We start from the raw sequence: 24,925 nt of genomic DNA, 5'->3' as shown, positions 1-24,925 counted from the left end.
CCACTTTGACTCTGTACTGGTACCCCCTGTATATAGCCTCCACATTGACTCTGTACCGGTACCCCCTGTATATAGCCTCCACATTGACTCTGTACTGGTAACCCCTGCATATAGCCTCCACATTGACTCTGTACCGGTACCACCTGTATATAGCCTCCACATTGACTCTGTACTGGTACCCCCTGTATATAGCCTCCACATTGACTCTGTACTGGTACCCCCTGCATATAGCCTCCACATTGACTCTGTACCGGTACCCCCTGTATATAACCTCCACATTGACTCTGTACTGGTACCCCCTGTATATAACCTCCACATTGACTCTGTACTGGTACCCCCTGCATATAGCCTCCACATTGACTCTGTACTGGTACGCCCTGTATATAGCCTCCACATTGACTCTGTACTGGTACGCCCTGTATATAGCCTCCACATTGACTCTGTACCGGTACCCCCTGTATATAGCCTCCACATTGACTCTGTACCAGTACCCCCTGTATATAGCCTCCACATTGACTCTGTACTGGTACGCCCTGTATATAGCCTCCACATTGACTCTGTACTGGTACCCCCTGTATATAACCTCCACATTGACTCTGTACTGGTACCCCCTGCATATAGCCTCCACATTGACTCTGTACTGGTACGCCCTGTATATAGCCTCCACATTGACTCTGTACTGGTACCCCCTGTATATAACCTCCACATTGACTCTGTACTGGTAACCCCTGTATATAGCCTCCACATTGACTCTGTACTGGTACCCCCTGTATATAGCCTCCACATTGACTCTGTACTGGTACCCCCTGTATATAGCCTCCACATTGACTCTGTACTGGTACCCCCTGGATATAGCCTCCACATTGACTCTGTACCGGTACCACCTGTATATAGCCTCCACATTGACTCTGTACTGGTACCCCCTGGATATAGCCTCCACATTGACTCTGTACCGGTACCACCTGTATATAGCCTCCACATTGACTCTGTACTGGTACCCCCTGGATATAGCCTCCACATTGACTCTGTACCGGTACCACCTGTATATAGCCTCCACATTGACTCTGTACCGGTACCCCCTGTATATAACCTCCACATTGACTCTGTACTGGTACCCCCTGGATATAGCCTCCACATTGACTCTGTACCGGTACCCCCTGTATATAACCTCCACATTGACTCTGTACTGGTACGCCCTGTATATAGCCTCCACATTGACTCTGTACTGGTACCCCCTGTATATAGCCTCCACATTGACTCTGTACCGGTACCCCCTGTATATAGCCTCCACATTGACTCTGTACTGGTACCCCCTGTATATAGCCTCCACATTGACTCTGTACTGGTACCCCCTGTATATAGCCTCCACATTGACTCTGTACTGGTACCCCCTGTATATAGCCTCCACATTGACTCTGTACTGGTACCCCCTGGATATAGCCTCCACATTGACTCTGTACTGGTACCCCCTGTATATAGCCTCCACATTGACTCTGTACTGGTACCCCCTGTATATAGCCTCCACATTGACTCTGTACTGGTACGCCCTGCATATAGCCTCCACATTGACTCTGTACTGGTACCCCCTGTATATAGCCTCCACATTGACTCTGTACTGGTACGCCCTGCATATAGTCTCCACATTGACTCTGTACTGGTACCCCCTGTATATAGCCTCCACATTGACTCTGTACTGGTACCCCCTGTATATAGCCTCCACATTGACTCTGTACTGGTACGCCCTGCATATAGCCTCCACATTGACTCTGTACTGGTACGCCCTGCATATAGCCTCCACATTGACTCTGTACTGGTACGCCCTGTATATAGCCTCCACATTGACTCTGTACCGGTACCCCCTGCATATAGCCTCCACATTGACTCTGTACTGGTACGCCCTGCATATAGCCTCCACATTGACTCTGTACCGGTACCCCCTGTATATAGCCTCCACATTGACTCTGTACCGGTACCCCCTGTATATAACCTCCACATTGACTCTGTACTGGTACCCCCTGGATATAGCCTCCACATTGACTCTGTACCGGTACCCCCTGTATATAACCTCCACATTGACTCTGTACCGGTACCCCCTGTATATAACCTCCACATTGACTCTGTACTGGTACCCCCTGGATATAGCCTCCACATTGACTCTGTACTGGTACCCCCTGTATATAGCCTCCACATTGACTCTGTACTGGTACCCCCTGTATATAGCCTCCACATTGACTCTGTACTGGTACCCCCTGTATATAGCCTCCACATTGACTCTGTACCGTAATACCCTGTATATAGCCTCCACATTGACTCTGTACTGGTATATAGCCTCCACATTGACTCTGTACCGTAATACCCTGTATATAGCCTCCACATTGACTCTGTACTGGTACCCCTGTATATAGCCTCCACATTGACTCTGTACTGGTACCCCCTGTATATAGCCTCCACATTGACTCTGTACTGGTACCCCCTGTATATAGTCTCCACATTGACTCTGTACCGGTACCCCCTGTATATAGCCTCCACATTGACTCTGTACCGGTACCCCCTGTATATAACCTCCACATTGACTCTGTACTGGTACCCCCTGTATATAGTCTCCACATTGACTCTGTACCGGTACCCCCTGTATATAGCCTCCACATTGACTCTGTACCGGTACCCCCTGTATATAACCTCCACTTTGACTCTGTACTGGTACCCCCTGTATATAGCCTCCACATTGACTCTGTACCGGTACCCCCTGTATATAGCCTCCACATTGACTCTGTACTGGTAACCCCTGCATATAGCCTCCACATTGACTCTGTACCGGTACCACCTGTATATAGCCTCCACATTGACTCTGTACTGGTACCCCCTGTATATAGCCTCCACATTGACTCTGTACTGGTACCCCCTGCATATAGCCTCCACATTGACTCTGTACCGGTACCCCCTGTATATAACCTCCACATTGACTCTGTACTGGTACCCCCTGTATATAACCTCCACATTGACTCTGTACTGGTACCCCCTGCATATAGCCTCCACATTGACTCTGTACTGGTACGCCCTGTATATAGCCTCCACATTGACTCTGTACTGGTACGCCCTGTATATAGCCTCCACATTGACTCTGTACCGGTACCCCCTGTATATAGCCTCCACATTGACTCTGTACCAGTACCCCCTGTATATAGCCTCCACATTGACTCTGTACTGGTACGCCCTGTATATAGCCTCCACATTGACTCTGTACTGGTACCCCCTGTATATAACCTCCACATTGACTCTGTACTGGTACCCCCTGCATATAGCCTCCACATTGACTCTGTACTGGTACGCCCTGTATATAGCCTCCACATTGACTCTGTACTGGTACCCCCTGTATATAACCTCCACATTGACTCTGTGCTGGTAACCCCTGTATATAGCCTCCACATTGACTCTGTACTGGTACCCCCTGTATATAGCCTCCACATTGACTCTGTACTGGTACCCCTGTATATAGCCTCCACATTGACTCTGTACTGGTACCCCCTGGATATAGCCTCCACATTGACTCTGTACCGGTACCACCTGTATATAGCCTCCACATTGACTCTGTACTGGTACCCCCTGGATATAGCCTCCACATTGACTCTGTACCGGTACCACCTGTATATAGCCTCCACATTGACTCTGTACTGGTACCCCCTGGATATAGCCTCCACATTGACTCTGTACCGGTACCACCTGTATATAGCCTCCACATTGACTCTGTACCGGTACCCCCTGTATATAACCTCCACATTGACTCTGTACTGGTACCCCCTGGATATAGCCTCCACATTGACTCTGTACCGGTACCCCCTGTATATAACCTCCACATTGACTCTGTACCGGTACCCCCTGTATATAACCTCCACATTGACTCTGTACTGGTACCCCCTGGATATAGCCTCCACATTGACTCTGTACTGGTACCCCCTGTATATAGCCTCCACATTGACTCTGTACTGGTTCCCCCTGTATATAGCCTCCACATTGACTCTGTACTGGTACCCCCTGGATATAGCCTCCACATTGACTCTGTACCGGTACCACCTGTATATAGCCTCCACATTGACTCTGTACTGGTACCCCCTGGATATAGCCTCCACATTGACTCTGTACCGGTACCACCTGTATATAGCCTCCACATTGACTCTGTACTGGTACCCCCTGGATATAGCCTCCACATTGACTCTGTACCGGTACCACCTGTATATAGCCTCCACATTGACTCTGTACCGGTACCCCCTGTATATAACCTCCACATTGACTCTGTACTGGTACCCCCTGGATATAGCCTCCACATTGACTCTGTACCGGTACCCCCTGTATATAACCTCCACATTGACTCTGTACCGGTACCCCCTGTATATAACCTCCACATTGACTCTGTACTGGTACCCCCTGGATATAGCCTCCACATTGACTCTGTACTGGTACCCCCTGTATATAGCCTCCACATTGACTCTGTACTGGTACCCCCTGTATATAGCCTCCACATTGACTCTGTACCGGTACCCCCTGTATATAGCCTCCACATTGACTCTGTACTGGTACCCCCTCCCCTGTATATAGCCTCCACATTGACTCTGTACTGGTACCCCCTGTATATAGCCTCCACATTGACTCTGTACTGGTACCCCCTGTATATAGCCTCCACATTGACTCTGTACTGGTACCCCCTGGATATAGCCTCCACATTGACTCTGTACTGGTACCCCCTGTATATAGCCTCCACATTGACTCTGTACTGGTACCCCCTGTATATAGCCTCCACATTGACTCTGTACTGGTACGCCCTGCATATAGCCTCCACATTGACTCTGTACTGGTACCCCCTGTATATAGCCTCCACATTGACTCTGTACTGGTACGCCCTGCATATAGTCTCCACATTGACTCTGTACTGGTACCCCCTGTATATAGCCTCCACATTGACTCTGTACTGGTACCCCCTGTATATAGCCTCCACATTGACTCTGTACTGGTACGCCCTGCATATAGCCTCCACATTGACTCTGTACTGGTACGCCCTGCATATAGCCTCCACATTGACTCTGTACTGGTACGCCCTGTATATAGCCTCCACATTGACTCTGTACCGGTACCCCCTGCATATAGCCTCCACATTCACTCTGTACTGGTACGCCCTGCATATAGCCTCCACATTGACTCTGTACCGGTACCCCCTGTATATAGCCTCCACATTGACTCTGTACCGGTACCCCCTGTATATAGCCTCCACATTGACTCTGTACTGGTACGCCCTGCATATAGCCTCCACATTGACTCTGTACTGGTACGCCCTGCATATAGCCTCCACATTGACTCTGTACTGGTATGCCCTGCATATAGCCTCCACATTGACTCTGTATCGGTACCCCCTGTATATAGCCTCCACATTGACTCTGTATCGGTACCCCCTGTATATAGCCTCCACATTGACTCTGTACTGGTACCCCCTGTATATAGCCTCCACATTGACTCTGTACTGGTACGCCCTGCATATAGCCTCCACATTGACTCTGTACTGGTACGCCCTGCATATAGCCTCCACATTGACTCTGTATCGGTACCCCCTGTATATAGCCTCCACATTGACTCTGTATCGGTACCCCCTGTATATAGCCTCCACATTGACTCTGTACTGGTACGCCCTGCATATAGCCTCCACATTGACTCTGTACTGGTACGCCCTGCATATAGCCTCCACATTGACTCTGTATCGGTACCCCCTGCATATAGCCTCCACATTGACTCTGTACTGGTACGCCCTGCATATAGCCTCCACATTGACTCTGTACTGGTACGCCCTGCATATAGCCTCCACATTGACTCTGTATCGGTACCCCCTGCATATAGCCTCCACATTGACTCTGTACTGGTACGCCCTGCATATAGCCTCCACATTGACTCTGTACTGGTACGCCCTGCATATAGCCTCCACATTGACTCTGTACTGGTACGCCCTGCATATAGCCTCCACATTGACTCTGTACTGGTACCCCCTGTATATAGCCTCCACATTGACTCTGTACTGGTACCCCCTGTATATAGCCTCCACATTGACTCTGTACTGGTACCCCCTGCATATAGCCTCCACATTGACTCTGTACCGGTACCCCCTGTATATAACCTCCACATTGACTCTGTACTGGTACCCCCTGTATATAACCTCCACATTGACTCTGTACTGGTACCCCCTGCATATAGCCTCCACATTGACTCTGTACTGGTACGCCCTGTATATAGCCTCCACATTGACTCTGTACTGGTACGCCCTGTATATAGCCTCCACATTGACTCTGTACCGGTACCCCCTGTATATAGCCTCCACATTGACTCTGTACCAGTACCCCCTGTATATAGCCTCCACATTGACTCTGTACTGGTACGCCCTGTATATAGCCTCCACATTGACTCTGTATCGGTACCCCCTGTATATAGCCTCCACATTGACTCTGTATCGGTACCCCCTGTATATAGCCTCCACATTGACTCTGTACTGGTACGCCCTGCATATAGCCTCCACATTGACTCTGTACTGGTACGCCCTGCATATAGCCTCCACATTGACTCTGTATCGGTACCCCCTGCATATATCCTCCACATTGACTCTGTACTGGTACGCCCTGCATATAGCCTCCACATTGACTCTGTACTGGTACGCCCTGCATATAGCCTCCACATTGATTCTGTATCGGTACCCCCTGCATATAGCCTCCACATTGACTCTGTACTGGTACGCCCTGCATATAGCCTCCACATTGACTCTGTACTGGTACGCCCTGCATATAGCCTCCAAATTGACTCTGTACTGGTACGCCCTGCATATAGCCTCCACATTGACTCTGTACTGGTACCCCCTGTATATAGCCTCCACATTGACTCTGTACTGGTACCCCCTGTATATAGCCTCCACATTGACTCTGTACTGGTACCCCCTGCATATAGCCTCCACATTGACTCTGTACCGGTACCCCCTGTATATAACCTCCACATTGACTCTGTACTGGTACCCCCTGTATATAACCTCCACATTGACTCTGTACTGGTACCCCCTGCATATAGCCTCCACATTGACTCTGTACTGGTACGCCCTGTATATAGCCTCCACATTGACTCTGTACTGGTACGCCCTGTATATAGCCTCCACATTGACTCTGTACCGGTACCCCCTGTATATAGCCTCCACATTGACTCTGTACCAGTACCCCCTGTATATAGCCTCCACATTGACTCTGTACTGGTACGCCCTGTATATAGCCTCCACATTGACTCTGTACTGGTACCCCCTGTATATAACCTCCACATTGACTCTGTACTGGTACCCCCTGCATATAGCCTCCACATTGACTCTGTACTGGTACGCCCTGTATATAGCCTCCACATTGACTCTGTACTGGTACGCCCTGTATATAGCCTCCACATTGACTCTGTACCGGTACCCCCTGTATATAGCCTCCACATTGACTCTGTACCAGTACCCCCTGTATATAGCCTCCACATTGACTCTGTACTGGTACGCCCTGTATATAGCCTCCACATTGACTCTGTACTGGTACGCCCTGTATATAGCCTCCACATTGACTCTGTACTGGTACCCCCTGTATATAGCCTCCACATTGACTCTGTACTGGTACGCCCTGTATATAGCCTCCACATTGACTCTGTACCAGTACCCCCTGTATATAGCCTCCACATTGACTCTGTACTGGTACCCCCTGTATATAGCCTCCACATTGACTCTGTACTGGTACCCCCTGTATATAGCCTCCACATTGACTCTGTACCGGTACCCCCTGTATATAACCTCCACATTGACTCTGTACCGGTACCCCCTGTATATAGCCTCCACATTGACTCTGTACTGGTACCCCCTGTATATAGCCTCCACATTGACTCTGTACTGGTACGCCCTGTATATAGCCTCCACATTGACTCTGTACCAGTACCCCCTGTATATAGCCTCCACATTGACTCTGTACTGGTACCCCCTGTATATAGCCTCCACATTGACTCTGTACTGGTACCCCCTGTATATAACCTCCACATTGACTCTGTACCGGTACCCCCTGTATATAACCTCCACATTGACTCTGTACCGGTACCCCCTGTATATAGCCTCCACATTGACTCTGTACCGGTACCCCCTGTATATAGCCTCCACATTGACTCTGTACTGGTACGCCCTGTATATAGCCTCCACATTGACTCTGTACTGGTACCCCCTGTATATAGCCTCCACATTGACTCTGTACTGGTACGCCCTGCATATAGCCTCCACATTGACTCTGTACTGGTACCACCTGTATATAGCCTCCACATTGACTCTGTACCGGTACCCCCTGTATATAGCCTCCACATTGACTCTGTACTGGTACGCCCTGTATATAGCCTCCACATTGACTCTGTACCGGTACCCCCTGTATATAGCCCCGCTATTGTTATTTTACTGCTGCTCTTTATTTATTTGTTATTCTTATCTCTTACTTTTCTTAGGACTTTTCTTAAAATGGCGTTGTTGGTTAAGGACTTGTAAGTAAGCATTTCACTGTAAGGTCTACACATTGTTGTATTCGGTGCATGTGACAAATATAATTTGATTTGATTTGAAATAGCATTCTAGTTTGCTCTGTTTTTTAAAAGTAATTATCTTTTGTTTTCTCATGATTTGGTTGGGTCTATTTGTGTTTGTGAACAGAGCCCCAGGACAGCAACACAATTAGACCCAATCAAGTCATGAGAAAACAAAATGAGAATTACTTGACACACTGGAAAAAATTAACCAAAAAAACAGAGCCTAGCTATTGAGAAAGGCTGCCGTAGACAGACCTGGCTCTCAAGAGCCAGTGCACACTGCCCACAAAATGAGGTGGGAACTGAGCTTCACTTCCTAACCTCCTGCCAAATGTATGACCATATTAGAGACACATATTTCCCTCAGATTACACAGACCCACAAAGAATTTAAAAACAAATAATATTTTGATAAACTCCCTTATCTACTTGGGGATACACCACAGTGTGCCATCACAGCAGCAAGATGTGTGACCTGTTGCCACAAGACAAAGGCAACCAGTGAAGAACAAACACCATAGTAAATACAAACCATATTTATGTTTATTTATTTTTCCTTTTGTACTTTAAATATTTGCCCATTGTTAGACATATGACATTTTAAGTTTGGAATGTTTACTGTAAATTTGTATTGTTCATTTCACTTTTTTGTATTATCTATTTCACTTGTTTTGGCAATGTTAACATATGTTTCCCATGTCAATAAAGACCTTAACTTCAAATTTAATTGAGAGAGAGAGAGTTGGGGCCTAGCAATACAGACTGTACTGTGAAGGGAGAGAGAGAGAGTGGTGGAGGGGAGAGATGGAAGGAGGGTTTTGGAAAGATGGAGAGATTGTGAGTGAAATGGAGTGGTGAGTGAGTCGTGTAGATCTGACCTAGAGCCTAGCTCTACACGGTCTGTCTAGCTCTACACGGTCTGTCTAGCTCTACACGGTCTGTCAAAAATGGAGGGAGGGAAAGAGGGAGGAGAGAGATGGAGGGAGGGAAGAAAGAGGGAGGAGAGAGATGGAGGGAGGGAAAGAGGGAAAGAGGGAGGAGAGAGATGGAGGGAGGGAAAGAGGGAGGAGAGAGATGGAGGGAGGGAGGGAAAGAGGGAGGAGAGAGATGGAGGGAGGGAGGAGAGAGATGGAGGAGAGAGATGGAGAGAGTGAAAGAGGGAGGAGAGAGATGGAGAGAGGGAAGAAAGAGGTGGGGGGAACGGAGAGGCAGAGGTGGTGATACGAGGGAGGCAGGAACCATTAGGTACAAGCTGCCACATCCCTAGACACACACAGACAGGGGCATATGTGTCCTCAGCCTGCCACTACTCTCTCATGAGCACCTTGTGATGTCTCCGTCGTCCACCACTCACTCTACTAGCTACTAACCTTCTAATTCTGGAACTGTAGAATTCCATTTTTGGTCAACTTTATTCCGGACCAAATATTCTAGAACTCTGGGGTTGACTTCAGAATTCCAGTTCCACAGATGTTTTCCCTCTTTTATCATCTTCCAAAATAAGTACAGGAGTGTGTCTAGCTTTTAATGTTCCTGTTGTAGTATAGTGTAGATGGCTGAAGGTGTCATCATTTTCTGGTCAAACCTGAACCCTGCCTAATATAAGGTAATGACACTGGTCTATGTTGTGTCCATAGCAGTGTTCAACTGAAGGTAGGATGCACTTTGTTACTGTGCTGAAATCACTTCAGATCAGGTTGTTAAGATAAAGTTTTCGGGGGACTGTCACTTTAAAGCATCTCTGTCCGGGGGTAGTTCACTTCAAACCCATGATCTTGCTCTCATTAGACTCACACTCACACACACACACCTTCTGCACTCCTGTGGTAATGTGTGTGTGTGTGTGTGTGTGTGTGTGTGTGTGTGTGTGTGTGTGTGTGTGTGTGTGTGTGTGTGTGTGTGTGTGTGTGTGTGTGTGTGTGTGTGTGTGTGTGTGTGTGTGTGTGTGTGTGTGTGTGTGTGCTCCCTGTGGGGATGTAGTTTATTGAGAGTCAGAGAGGCTGCCGCTACCTTCATGTCTCACTCTCTGATCTCCTTCTCCTTCTGTGTGTGTGTGCGTGCATGTTTGTGTGAGTATGTGTGTGTATGTTTGAACTCTCAGTAAGTGTGTGGGGTGACTGCGTGCGTTATTAAAAGACTATGGTAGTAGTCTTTGTTGTGGTTTTATTACTGCATGCCTCCTCTCAGAACTTCACTCTGTCATTGAGTAAAGTAAAGCTGGTTGTCTTTGGGTAGTGCCATCAGTAGATTCACCCCAAAGCTGAGAGCGAGAGAGACAGAGAGAGACAGAGAGAGAAAGAGAGAGAAAGAGAGAGACAGAGAGAGACAAAGAGAGAAAGAGAGAGAGAAAGAGAGCGAGAGAGAAAGAGAGAGAGAGAGAGAGAGAGTGAGAGAGACAGAGAGAGAGAGAGAGAGAGAGAGAGAGAGAGATGTGTTATAGTGAGTATAGTACTTGATGTGTGTCTAGGTCAGCCTTGCTGTAGACCCTTGATGGCGATCTATCTCCCTCTCTCTGTTTCTCTCCTCCTGTCACTCACTCATCTCTCAATACCCGTTCCAGGCCTTGCTCCAGACCCATGACGTGGTGGCCCATGAGGTGTACAGTGATGAGGCTTTGAGGGTGACCCCACCGCCCACCTCACCCTACCTGAACGGAGACTCTCCCGAGAACACCAACGGAGACATGGACCTAGAGAACGTGACGAGAGTACGCCTGGTTCAGTTCCAGAAGAACACTGATGAACCTATGGTACGACACACACACCCACACACGCACACACATGCACATACACATGCACATACACAGCACATACACATGAACATACACCGCACATACACAGCACATACACAGACACACTTACACATGCACAGATTATATGACATGACGCACACAAACAGGTTCTGCCATTGCAAGTATTAACACAATATTTATTATCACACATGGCCCACAAGCAGTCATACACACTCTGTTCTTTTCTCCCTATTCTTCCCTTCAGCCTGGCACCTCAGTCTCTGACCCTAAGCTTGACCTTTAACCCCTGAACCCTGTCCTCTCTCTCCAGGGCATCACGCTGAAGATGAACAATCTGAACCACTGTATCGTAGCCAGGATAATGCACGGAGGAATGATCCACAGACAAGGTAGCCAGCCACCTCATTCTATTACACTAACAGATATTGTCATTATTACTGGTCAATAGACTAGACTGGTCAACATATTATTATGGTCATCTTCATGACAGTGTCTGTAGATTGTTCCAGGACATCTTTATGACAGTGTCTGTAGATTGTTCCAGGACATCTTCATGACAGTGTCTGTAGATTGTTCCAGGACATATTCATGACAGTGTCTGTAGATTGTTCCAGGACATCTTCATGACAGTGTCTGTAGATTGTTCCAGGTCATCTTTATGACAGTGTCTGTAGATTGTTCCAGGACATCTTCATGACAGTGTCTGTAGATTGTTCCAGGACATATTCATGACAGTGTCTGTAGATTGTTCCAGGACATCTTTATGACAGTGTCTGTAGATTGTTCCAGGTCATCTTCATGACAGTGTCTGTAGATTGTTCCAGGACATCTTTATGACAGTGTCTGTAGATTGTTCCAGGTCATCTTCATGACAGTGTCTGTAGATTGTTCCAGGTCATATTCATGACAGTGTCTGTAGATTGTTCCAGGACATCTTCATGACAGTGTCTGTAGATTGTTCCAGGACATCTTCATGACAGTGTCTGTAGATTGTTCCAGGTCATCTTCATGACAGTGTCTGTAGATTGTTCCAGGACATCTTTATGACAGTGTCTGTAGATTGTTCCAGGTCATCTTCATGACAGTGTCTGTAGATTGTTCCAGGTCATATTCATGACAGTGTCTGTAGATTGTTCCAGGACATATTCATGACAGTGTCTGTAGATTGTTCCAGGACATCTTCATGACAGTGTCTGTAGATTGTTCGAGGTCATCTTCATGACAGTGTCTGTAGATTGTTCCAGGACATCTTCATGACAGTGTCTGTAGATTGTTCCAGGTCATCTTCATGACAGTGTCTGTAGATTGTTCCAGGTCATCTTCATGACAGTGTCTGTAGATTGTTCCAGGACATCTTCATGACAGTGTCTGTAGATTGTTCCAGGACATCTTCATGACAGTGTCTGTAGATTGTTCCAGGACATCTTCATGACAGTGTCTGTAGATTGTTCCAGGACATCTTTATGACAGTGTCTGTAGATTGTTCCAGGACATCTTCATGACAGTGTCTGTAGATTGATCCAGGTCATCTTCATGACAGTGTCTGTAGTGTAATGACTGTTTGTCGTGTGTTTTTTAGGAACGCTGCATGTAGGAGATGAGATCAGAGAGATCAACAGCATCAGTGTAGCCAACCAAACAGTAGAGCAACTACAGAGGATGCTGGTGAGTGGGCGTGTGTGTGTGTGTGTGTGTGTGTGTGTGTGTGTGTGTGTGTGTGTGTGTGTGTGTGTGTGTGTGTGTGTGTGTGTGTGTGTGTGTGTGTGTGGTACGGGGAGTTGATATTTAATTAGGAACAGTCAAAGAGCAAGACAGAGACAGCATCAGCATACAGATACACAGACACACGACAATCTCTGCAGCAGTGGGGGAACAGAGAGGGGGAACTGACACATATAGGGGAGGTAACAAACAGGTGATTGAGTCCAGGTGACTCCAATAATACACGGATGCAGGTTATGGAGAAAGGCAGGTGTGCGTACTGATTGTGGCAGGAGTATGTAATGCTGTGCCAGGGAGGGTGAGCAGGCGTGACATCTTGTGTACTTGTGTATTTCAATGCTGAGTGTGTGTGTTTATGTGTTCACAGAAAGAGATGCGAGGCAGCATCACCTTTAAGATAGTGCCAAGCTACCGGACACAAGGATCTTCCTGTGAGGTAACGCACCGCCCTTTCCCTCTCTCCCCGACCTTCTCTCCTTGCGACCCATCCTGTTAACGTTGGGGATGTTTAAACTTCTGACCCTTTGACTAACCAACCAACCAACCAACCAACCGCCTGCCTGGTGGCTGAATGTGTGTGTGTGCATGTGTGAACTTTTCCCTCGGGTGGGGATCTGCTGTGTCCTGCTGTGTTCTGCTCAGGGCTGGGTCAGACACACTGCACACCAATTTCACAACCAAGATACCGGAACGCCCCGCACCCTACCCTGACCTCTGTCCCTTGTAACCTGTAAGTGTGATCTGGCACCAACCACACACAGATCCCCAGTCTGGCCAGTCAGTCACATAGAGACCAGAATGTAGTTGTGCTATCTGATGATTAGCCTCACAGCTAACGTTCTAGCCTGACCTGGATGAGACAGTCTTTGTGAGCATACTGCCCCTCTGTGGCGAGATGGAGAGGTGCAGGGATCATTGCTATTACGATTAGTAAGTAAGACAGTCATGTTGATTTGATTTGATTGCACACCTTATGAGTTCATTGAAGACATTGAAGACAGTCATTTCTACTTGTTTATCATGAAGTGTGAAATGTCTTTTTCTTTGTATTGGTGAACAAGTAGATAGTCGATAGAGTGTGTGTGTGTGTGTGTGTGTGTGTGTGTGTGTGTGTGTGTGTGTGTGTGTGTCTGACCTATGCGTCTTGTTACAGAGAGAGTCCCCCTCCAACTCCAGGCAATCCCCTGCCAATGGCACTGGCCACTCCAGTGTTAACAGTTTTATCTCGGTAAGGACCCCCACCTACCCACCTCAGCCCCTGAACACCAAACCAAACACCAAAACTACCCCCTTCTCCCCTAAGTCGACCAACACAGACCTTTGACTCAGTTGTTGTTTGTTATCATAATATATTTTTCCCCCTCTCCAACATGTATTTTTGTTTCCTTTTTCAGTTGTATATCACATTAAGTTATGATACTGGTACAGAGAATGTCACTCCTCGCCCTCATGGCTAGCTTTTCAGACCAGCCTTCAACCTTTAACCTCTAGCCAAATTTCCGATATCTCCGTTTACAAATTGGTGTGCTGTAAAACGCTCCCATGTGCTGTAAAGTGCTGCCATGTGTTGTAAAAATGCTGTGCCTTTCTGCTGACACCTTCAGTACACAAAATAACTGGGAATCCTCACACAGTCACATACAAAGCTCTGGCCCTATGCAGCTCAGTTCCTATACAGCTCTGTTCCTATACATCCCTGTTCCTATACATCCCTGTTCCTATACATCCCTGTTCCTATACATCCCTGTTCCTATACATCTCTGTTCCTATACAACTATATTCCTATTCAACTCTGTTCCTATACATCTCTGTTCCTATATATCTATGTTCCTATACATCTCTGTTCCTATACAACTCTGTTCCTATACATCTTTGTTCCTATACAACTATATTCCTATTCAACTCTGTTCCTATACATACCTGTTTCTATACATCTCTGTTCCTATATATATACAGTGCCTTGCGAAAGTATTCGGCCCCCTTGAACTTTGCCACCTTTTGCCACATTTCAGGCTTCAAACATAAAGATATAAAACTGTATTTTTTTGTGAAGAATCAACAACAAGTGGGACACAATCATGAAGTGGAACGACATTTATTGGATGTTTCAAACTTTTTTAACAAATCAAAAACGGAAAAATTGGGCGTGCAAAATTATTCAGCCCCTTTACTTTCAGTGCAGCAAACTCTCTCCAGAAGTTCAGTGAGGATCTCTGAATGATCCAATGTGGACCTAAATGACTAATGATGATAAATACAATCCACCTGTGTGTAATCAAGTCTCCGTATAAATGCACCTGCACTGTGATAGTCTCAGAGGTCCGTTAAAAGCGCAGAGAGCATCATGAAGAACAAGGAACACACCAGGCAGGTCCGAGATACTGTTGTGAAGAAGTTTAAAGCCGGATTTGGATACAAAAAGATTTCCCAAGCTTTAAACATCCCAAGCAGCACTGTGCAAGCGATAATATTGAAATGGAAGGAGTATCAGACCACTGCAAATCTACGAAGACCTGGCCGTCCCTCTAAACTTTCAGCTCATACAAGGAGAAGGCTGATCAGAGATGCAGCCAAGAGGCCCATGATCACTCTGGATGAACTGCAGAGATCTACAGCTGAGGTGGGAGACTCTGTCCTTCGGACAACAATCAGTCGTATATTGCACAAATCTGGCCTTTATGGAAGAGTGGCAAGAAGAAAGCCATTTCTTAAAGATATCCATAAAAAGTGTCGTTTAAAGTTTGCCACAAGCCACCTGGGAGACACACCAAACATGTGGAAGAAGGTGCTCTGGTCAGATGAAACCAAAATTTAACTTTTTGGCAACAATGCAAAACGTTATGTTTGGCGTAAAAGCAACACAGCTGAACACACCATCCCCACTGTCAAACATGGTGGTGGCAGCATCATGGTTTGGGCCTGCTTTTCTTCAGCAGGGACAGGGAAGATGGTTAAAATTGATAGGAAGATAGATGGAGCCAAATACAGGACCATTCTGGAAGAAAACCTGATGGAGTCTGCAAAAGACCTGAGACTGGGACGGAGATTTGTCTTCCAACAAGACAATGATCCAAAACATAAAGCAAAATCTACAATGGAATGGTTCAAAAATAAACATATCCAGGTGTTAGAATGGCCAAGTCAAAGTCCAGACCTGAATCCAATCGAGAATCTGTGGAAAGAACTGAAAACTGCTGTTCACAAATGCTCTCCATCCAGCCTCACTGAGCTCGAGCTGTTTTGCAAGGAGGAATGGGGAAAAATTTCAGTCTCTCGATGTGCAAAACTGATAGAGACATACCCCAAGCGACTTACAGCTGTAATCGCAGCAAAAGGTGGCTCTACAAAGTATTAACTTAAGGGGGCTGAATAATTTTGCACGCCCAATTTTTCAGTTTTTGATTTGTTAAAAAAGTTTGAAATATCCAATAAATGTCGTTCCACTTCATGATTGTGTCCCACTTGTTGTTGATTCTTCACAAAAAAATACAGTTTTATATCTTTATGTTTGAAGCCTGAAATGTGGCAAAAGGTCGCAAAGTTCAAGGGGGCCGAATACTTTCGCAAGGCACTGTATATATATGTTCCAATACAGCTCTGTTCCTATTCAACTCTGTTCCTATTCAACTATATTCCTATACAACTCTCTTCCTATACAACTCTGTTCCTATAAAACTCTCTTCCTATACAACTATGTTCCTGTAAAACTCTGTTCCTATACAACTCTGTTCCTATACAACTACCTTCAATATTATCCACTACATTCACTAAGGATCCAGACAACAAGCCTACCTTTACGTACGTACGTACCTACCTACCAACCTACCTCTACCTACCTACATCTACCTACCCACATACAGTGCCTTGCAAAAGTATTCACCTCCCTTGGCGTTTTTCCTATTTTGTTGCATTACAATCTGGAATTTAAATGGATTTTTATTTGGATTTCGTGTAATGGACATACACAAAATAGTCCTAATTGGTGAAGTAAAATGAAAAAAATAACTTGTTTCAAAAAATTCTACAAAATAAAAAACGGAAAAGTGGTGCTTGCATATGTATTCACCCCCTTTGCTATGAAGCCCCTCCCCTTTGATATGAAGCCCCTCCCCTTTGCTATGAAGCCCCTCCCCTTTGCTATGAAACCCTAAATAAGATCTGGTGCAACCAATTACCTTCAGAAGTCACATAATTAGTTAAATAAAGTCCATCTGAGTGCAATCTAAGTGTCACATGATTTCAGTATATATACAACTGTTCTGAAAGGCCCCAGAGTCTGCAACACCACTAAGCAAGGGGCACCACCAAGCAAACGGCACTATGAAGACCAAGGAGGTCTCCAAACAGGTCAGGGACAACGTTGTCGAGAAGTACAGATCAGGGTTGGGTTATAAAAAAATATCCTAAACTTTGAACATCCCACGGAGCACCATTGAATCCATTATTTAAAAATGGAAAGAATATGGCACCACAACAAACCTGCCAAGAGAGGGCCGCCCACCAAAACTCACAGACCAGGTAAAGAGGGCATTAATCAGAGAGACAACAAAAAAGAAAGAGCTGCAAAGCTCCATAGCGGAGATTGGAGTATCTGTCCATAGGACCACTTTAAGTCATACACTCCACAGAGCTAGACTTTACGGAAGTGTCCAGAAAAAAATAAGCAAACATGTTTGGTGTTCGCCAAAAGGCATGTGGGAGACTCCCCAAACATATGGAAGAAGGTACTTTAGTCAGATGAGGCTAAAATGTTGCTTTTTGGCCATAAAGGAAAATGCTATGTCTGGCGCAAACCCAACACCTCTCATCACCCCAAGAACAACATCCCCACAGTGAAGCATGGTGGTGGCAGCATCATGCTGTGGGGATGTTTTTCAATGGCAGGGACTGGGACACTGGTCAGAATTTAAGAAATTTAAGAAATGATGGATGGCAACACTCAAGTGATTTAAGAGGAAACATTTAAATCTCTTGGAATGGCCTAGTCAAAGCTCAATCCAATTGAGAATCTGTGGTATGACTTAAAGACTGTACACCAGCGGAAACCATCCAACTTGAAGGAGCTGGAACAGTTTTGCCTTGAAGAATGGGCAAAAATACCAGTGGCTAGATGTGCCAAGCTTACATACCCCAAGAGACGTGTCTTATTTCTTGTTTGTTTCACAATAAAAAATATTTTGCATTTTCATAGTGGTAGGCATGTTGCATAAATCAAATGATACAAATCCCCCAAAAACCATTTTAATTCCCGGTTGAAAGTGTCGTGTCTTTAATATCATTAAATTAAGACTTTTAGTTTTTATCAAAGATTCTCTGTAATTAGTATTACGCGATTAAACTGATTAATCATGTAACTGTAATTAACTAGGAAGTCGGGGCACCAAGGAAAATATTCAGATTACAAAGTTATAATTTTCCTAATATAACTTTTCAGATATTTATATCTTTCACAACAATATATAAACACAGTCTGCTTAAACTAATAACACACAAACAATTATACGTTTTCATGTCTTTATTGAACACACCGTGTAAACATTCACAGTGCGGGGTGGGAAAATTATGTGAATCCTTGGAATTTATTTATAAATGTATTTATAAAAACTGTTTAGGTTCAGCAATATTCTTGGGATGTCTGGTGTGAACTACTCTTTTGAGGTAATGCCACAGCATTTCAATCGGGTTGAGGTCAGGACTGACTGGGCCACTCCAGAAGGCGTATTTTCTTCTGTTCAAGTCATTCTGTTGTTGATTTACTTCTGTCTTCTGGGTTGTTGTCATGTTGCATCACCCAACTTCTGTTGAGCTTCAGTTGGCCGACAGATAGCCTAACATTCTCCTGCAAAATGTCTTGATAAACTTGGGAATAAATTTTTCTGTCAAATGATAGCAATTGTCCAGGCCTGAGGCAGCCCCAAACCATGATGCTCCCTCCACCATACTTTACAGTTGGGATGAGGTTTTGATGTTGGTGTGCTGTGCCTTTTTTTCTCCACACATAGTGTTGTGTTCCTTCCAAACAACACAACTTTAGTTTAATCTGTCCACAGAATATTTTGACAGTAGTGCTGTGGAACATCCAGGTGCACTTTTGCAAACTTCAGACGTGCCTCAATGGTTTTTTTTGGACAGCAGTGGCTTTTTCCGTGGTACCCTCCCATGAACACCATTCTTGTTTAGTGTTTTACGTATCGTGGACTCATCAACAGAGATGTTAGCACGTTCCAGAGATTTTAGTCTTTGGTCTTTAGCTGACACGCTAGGATTCTTCTTAACCTCATTGAGCATTCTGCTCTGTGATCTTGCAGTCAACTTTGCAGGACGGCCACTCCTAGAGAGAGTAGCAACAATGCTGAACTTTCTCTATTTATAGACAATGTCTTACCGTGGACTGATGGACATCAAGGCTTTTAGAGATACTTTTGTAACCCTTTCCAGCTTGATGCAAGTCAACAATTCTTAATCTTAGGTATTTTGAGATCTCTTTTATTCGAGGCATGGTTCACATCAGCCAATGCTTATTGTGAATAGCTAACTCAAATTTTGTGAGTGTTTTTATAGGGCAAGGCAGCTCTAACCAACATCTCCAATCTCGTCTCATTGATTGGATTCCAGGTTAGCTGACTACTGACTCTAATTAGCTGTTGGAGAAGTCATTAGCCTAGGGGTTCACATACTTTTTCCAACCTACACTGTGAATGTTTAAATTATATATTCAATATAGACAAGAAAAATACAATCATTTGTGTCTTATTAGTTTAAGCACACTATGTTTGTCTATTGTTGTAACTTAGATGAAGATCAGATCAAATTTGGTTACCAATTTATGCAGAGATCCAGGTAATTCCAAAGGGTTCACATACTTTTTCTTGCCGCTGTATCTACCTACAGTGCCTTGCGAAAGTATTCGGCCCCCTTGAACTTTGCGACCTTTTGCCATATTTCAGGCTTCAAACATAAAGATATAAAACTGTATTTTTTTGTGAAGAATCAACAACAAGTGGGACACAATCATGAAGTGGAACGACATTTATTGGATATTTCAAACTTTTTTAACAAATCAAAAACTGAAAAATTGGGCGTGCAAAATTATTCAGCCCCCTTAAGTTAATACTTTGTAGCGCCACCTTTTGCTGCGATTACAGCTGTAAGTCGCTTGGGGTATGTCTCTATCAGTTTTGCACATCGAGAGACTGACATTTTTTCCCATTCCTCCTTGCAAAACAGCTCGAGCTCAGTGAGGTTGGATGGAGAGCATTTTCGTTTTCAGTTCTTTCCACAGATTCTCGATTGGATTCAGGTCTGGACTTTGACTTGGCCATTCTAACACCTGGATATGTTTATTATTGAACCATTCCATTGTAGATTTTGCTTTATGTTTTGGATCATTGTCTTGTTGGAAGACAAATCTCTGTCCCAGTCTCAGGTCTTTTGCAGACTCCATCAGGTTTTCTTCCAGAATGGTCCTGTATTTGGCTCCATCCATCTTCCCATCAATTTTAACCATCTTCCCTGTCCCTGCTGAAGAAAAGCAGGCCCAAACCATGATGCTGCCACCACCATGTTTGACAGTGGGGATGGTGTGTTCAGCTGTGTTGCTTTTACGCCAAACATAACGTTTTGCATTGTTGCCAAAAAGTTCAATTTTGGTTTCATCTGACCAGAGCACCTTCTTCCACATGCTTGGTGTGTCTCCCAGGTGGCTTGTGGCAAACTTTAAACTACACTTTTTATGGATATCTTTAAGAAATGGCTTTCTTCTTGCCACTCTTCCATAAAGGCCAGATTTGTGCAATATACGACTGATTGTTGTCCTATGGACAGAGTCTCCCACCTCAGCTGTAGATCTCTGCAGTTCATCCAGAGTGATCATGGGCCTCTTGGCTGCATCTCTGATCAGTCTTCTCCTTGTATGAGCTGAAAGTTTAGAGGGACGGCCAGGTCTTGGTAGATTTGCAGTGGTCTGATACTCCTTCCATTTCAATATTATCGCTTGCACAGTGCTGCTTGGGATGTTTAAAGCTTGGGAAATCTTTTTGTATCCAAATCCGGCTTTAAACTTCTTCACAACAGTATCTCGGACCTGCCTGGTGTGTTCCTTGTTCTTCATGATGCTCTCTGCGCTTTTAACGGACCTCTGAGACTATCACAGTGCAGGTGCATTTATACGGAGACTTGATTACACACAGGTGGATTGTATTTATCATCATTAGTCATTTAGGTCAACATTGGATCATTCAGAGATCCTCACTGAACTTTGGGAGAGAGTTTGCTGCACTGAAAGTAAAGGGGCTGAATAATTTTGCACGCCCAATTTTTCCGTTTTTGATTTGTTAAAAAAGTTTGAAATATCCAATAAATGTCGTTCCACTTCATGATTTGTCCCACTTGTTGTTGATTCTTCACAAAAAAATACAGTTTTATATCTTTATGTCTGAAGCCTGAAATGTGGCAAAAGGTCGCAAAGTTCAAGGGGGCCGAATACTTTCGCAAGGCACTGTACCTACCTATACCTACATCTACGTACCTGTACCTACCTACCTAAATCTACGTACCTAACTACCTACCTCTACCTACTTACCTGTACCTACCTATACCTATCTACCTATACCTACCTCTCTACCTACCTATACCTATATCTACGTACCTGTACCTACCTACATAAATCTACGTACGTACCTACCTACCTACCTCTACCTACCTAGCTCTACCTACTTACCTGTACCTACCTATACCTACCTACCTACCTACCTACCTACCTACCTACCTACCTACCTACCTACCTACCTACCTACCTACCTACCTACCTACCTACCTACCTACCTACCTCTATCTACTTACCTGTACCTACCTATACCTGCCTATCTACATATGGCATCCATTGTAGATTATTGATTGATGAAGATGTGAATATGTTAATGTAATTTCATAATTCCAATATGTTTTCTTTAATTGAATTCACTTAGTCTATTTTATGAGAATTTGTAAGATTCTTATTTGCATAAAATAGACAGAGACCAGTCTTATCAAAAATAGATAATAGTATTTATTCTCGGAGCGCGCTGCCATGTAACCACCAACAACAGTTTATATACAAAATATGACGTCATAGGTTATAAAATATTCTTTTTCCCAACAGTTCAAAAGTTCATTCGAGATAAACCTTCAGAAGTTTTCATCCATCACCATTCAGCAGACAGTTCCAGCTAATGGAAAACCTAAGAAAACACACACTGCCTTATCTAAACATCCCAGAGCTAAGTTGAGTCGGTTCAACCATAGGTTATCAACCCTTTCTGCTTACTTAAAAAAAACACTTCCAGTCTTCTCCAACCTAGCTGGAATGGTATTTATCTCATTTAATTACCCCCTAATTACCCCCTGTTTCATGCTCCACAATCCCTCAATTCATATTGTTAATAAGATATAATAAAACAGAGTATAAGTTTACCTAGTTACAGTCTACAGTCTATTAGCCTATCAGAAGCTTCTAAAGCCATGACATCATTTTCTGGAATTTTCCAAGCTATTTAAAAGCACAGTCAACTTAGTGTTTGTAAACTTCTGATACACTGGAATTGTGATACAGTGAATTATAAGTGAAATAATCTGTCTGTTAACAATTGTTGGAAAAATGACTTGTGTCATGTACAAAGTAGATGTCCTAACCGACTTGCCAAAACTATAGTTTGTTAACAAGAAATATGTGGAGTGGTTGAAAAACGAGTTTTAATGACTCCAACCTAAGTGTATGTAAACTTCTGACTTCAACTGTACCTACACCTACCTATGCATACATGCCTACCTACCTACCTCTACCTACCTATGCATACAGACCTACCTACCCCTACCTACCTACCTATACCTACCTAAATACCTACCTACTTGATAACTGTACACTTCGGTGCTGAAATTGCTTTGCTTGCTCTCTGCTTTCCTGCTCACTTCTGTGAGATTTGTCCTGCAGAAGCTCTGCTCTAACACCCTAAAGCTCAACTATGTCTGTATGGCTAACTGAGAATCACTGTACCCTCTCTCTCTCATTGGTGACATGATGGTAGGGAATGTATGTTTGACTGTCTTCTGTACACAATATTATGGTGTTGTTGTGGCAGTTCCCCTGATCTCTCTGGTGTAAACTCTCTGTCTCTCTGTCACTGCTGGTGTTTTCTCTTCAGGATCTGCCGTCTACCGTCCAACCCAAGAGTCGACAGGTACCAGCACTCTCTACCTTGTGAAACACACAAGCTGAACTGTAACACACAACCCCTCACAACTCCTCCATTCATTTCCCCTCATCCAATTTCTACACATCCGTGTGTGTGTGCGCATATGTGCACAGACACAGTGTGTTTGCGAGTTCACATGCCCCCCCACCCCCCCATTGACTAACTGTCAAGGTCAACTGTCCTTGTTGTCTGTCTGTCTGTCTGTCTATCTGTCTGTCTGTCTGTCTGTCTGTGCGTGCTAAAAGAATCCCGAGCTCCAGGCCTCCAGTGCTGCCCCCCCCCCCCCCCCCACTCCGGCTTCTCTCTCTCCCTAGCTCCCCTGCCTGGCCTAGGGACACGGAATGGCTTGTGGCCCCCCTTTACTCACCAATATCCAGACCTTCCCCTTAAGACAGAATACAGATTGTAATTGGGCATCCCTAAATCAGATCACAGTCTGGTGGTCTCTAGCCCTGGTCTTTGACAGCTATAGGGTAGTGCAGGCTTTTGTTCCAGCTCAGCAATAACACCCCTGATTCTACTTGTTAAGGTATCTATTATTATTGTTGATAGCTAGCTAATACAGTCTGCTCACCCTGTGGGCCAATAGGACCAGAGCTTTGTTTGGGACAGTCTGCTCACCCTGTGGACCAACAGGACCAGAGCTTGTTTAGGACAGTCTGCTCACCTTGTGGGCCAACAGGACCAGAGCTGGTTTGGGACAGTCTGCTCCCCCTGTGGGCCAACAGGACCAGAGCTTTGTTTGGGACAGTCTGCTCACTGTGGACCAACAGGACCAGAGCTTTGTTTGGGACAGTCTGCTCACCCTGTGGACCAACAGGACCAGAGCTTGTTTAGTACAGTCTGCTCACCCTGTGGGCCAACAGGACCAGAGCTGGTTTGGGACAGTCTGCTCCCCCTGTGGGCCAACAGGACCAGAGCTGGTGACTAACTGTAACTGTGTAACCAAAGAGTATATATCTAGTTAGCTTTGATTAGTAAAATCCTAGCTGTATACTAATGGCACAGGCATTGTTTAAACAGTGGTGCTCCATCACCCTCCTCCTCCTCACCCTTTTCATCATTGTCTTTGTGGACCCCAACAGAAACACCATCACTGACTGTCTGTGTAGACTCAAACGCCCATCTTAAACCCATACACCAGCGCAAACCCAACGAGTAACTTGACCTGAGCTTTAATCTAATAAACCTAATCAAACCTCATCCCAGGAGAGTTGCGTACATCCAGTGTGTAGATGCCACCAGTAGAGGTCGCCCACAGTAGCACTGTCTCACTGAGATATGGCTGCAGTTACTTCTCTGAACTGCACAGTCGCACATTAAACAACATTACACGTCAGTCTCTAATCAGATAACTAAGACCCATGCATGGGCTATATTGGACAGTTTGGAGGGTGTTACTGGCTCCTCAAGCCCTCTATAATCTCACCCATTAGCATGTGACATCATCATCCATTATGATCTCTCAATTTGAAACCCATGAAATTGTTTTGGATTCCTGTTACTGAATGCATTCTACCTCCCTTCCTTGATCAGCAATCACTGATCTGACAGTGTTGGATAGGTTAAAGCTCATCCATGTATTTTACCAATCTAGTCTTTTCAGATCTTTTAAAATGAAGGCA

General features: G+C 45.0%; 1 protein-coding gene across 20 annotated transcripts in view; it reads left to right on the top strand.

Moving 5' to 3' along the window:
* LOC139405484 (peripheral plasma membrane protein CASK-like) overlaps positions 1 to 24,925 on the top strand; it is a 190,505-nt gene that overhangs the window by 150,393 nt on the left and 15,187 nt on the right. For 15 of the 20 annotated variants that reach the window (XM_071147840.1, XM_071147836.1, XM_071147838.1 and 12 more), the window contains 6 exons: positions 11,158 to 11,346; positions 11,660 to 11,738; positions 12,929 to 13,014; positions 13,439 to 13,507; positions 14,225 to 14,299; positions 23,250 to 23,285. In XM_071147840.1, the coding sequence (XP_071003941.1) occupies positions 11,158 to 11,346; positions 11,660 to 11,738; positions 12,929 to 13,014; positions 13,439 to 13,507; positions 14,225 to 14,299; positions 23,250 to 23,285 (534 nt within the window). The remainder of the gene's footprint in view (positions 1 to 11,157; positions 11,347 to 11,659; positions 11,739 to 12,928; positions 13,015 to 13,438; positions 13,508 to 14,224; positions 14,300 to 23,249; positions 23,286 to 24,925) is intronic. The other 5 variants (XM_071147841.1, XM_071147844.1, XM_071147843.1 and 2 more) reach the window with 1 other exon arrangement.

This window comes from Oncorhynchus clarkii, chromosome 3 (assembly GCF_045791955.1).
Source record: "Oncorhynchus clarkii lewisi isolate Uvic-CL-2024 chromosome 3, UVic_Ocla_1.0, whole genome shotgun sequence".
Taxonomy (NCBI): Eukaryota; Metazoa; Chordata; class Actinopteri; order Salmoniformes; family Salmonidae; genus Oncorhynchus; species Oncorhynchus clarkii.
This window is presented reverse-complemented; position numbering and strand designations above follow the sequence as displayed.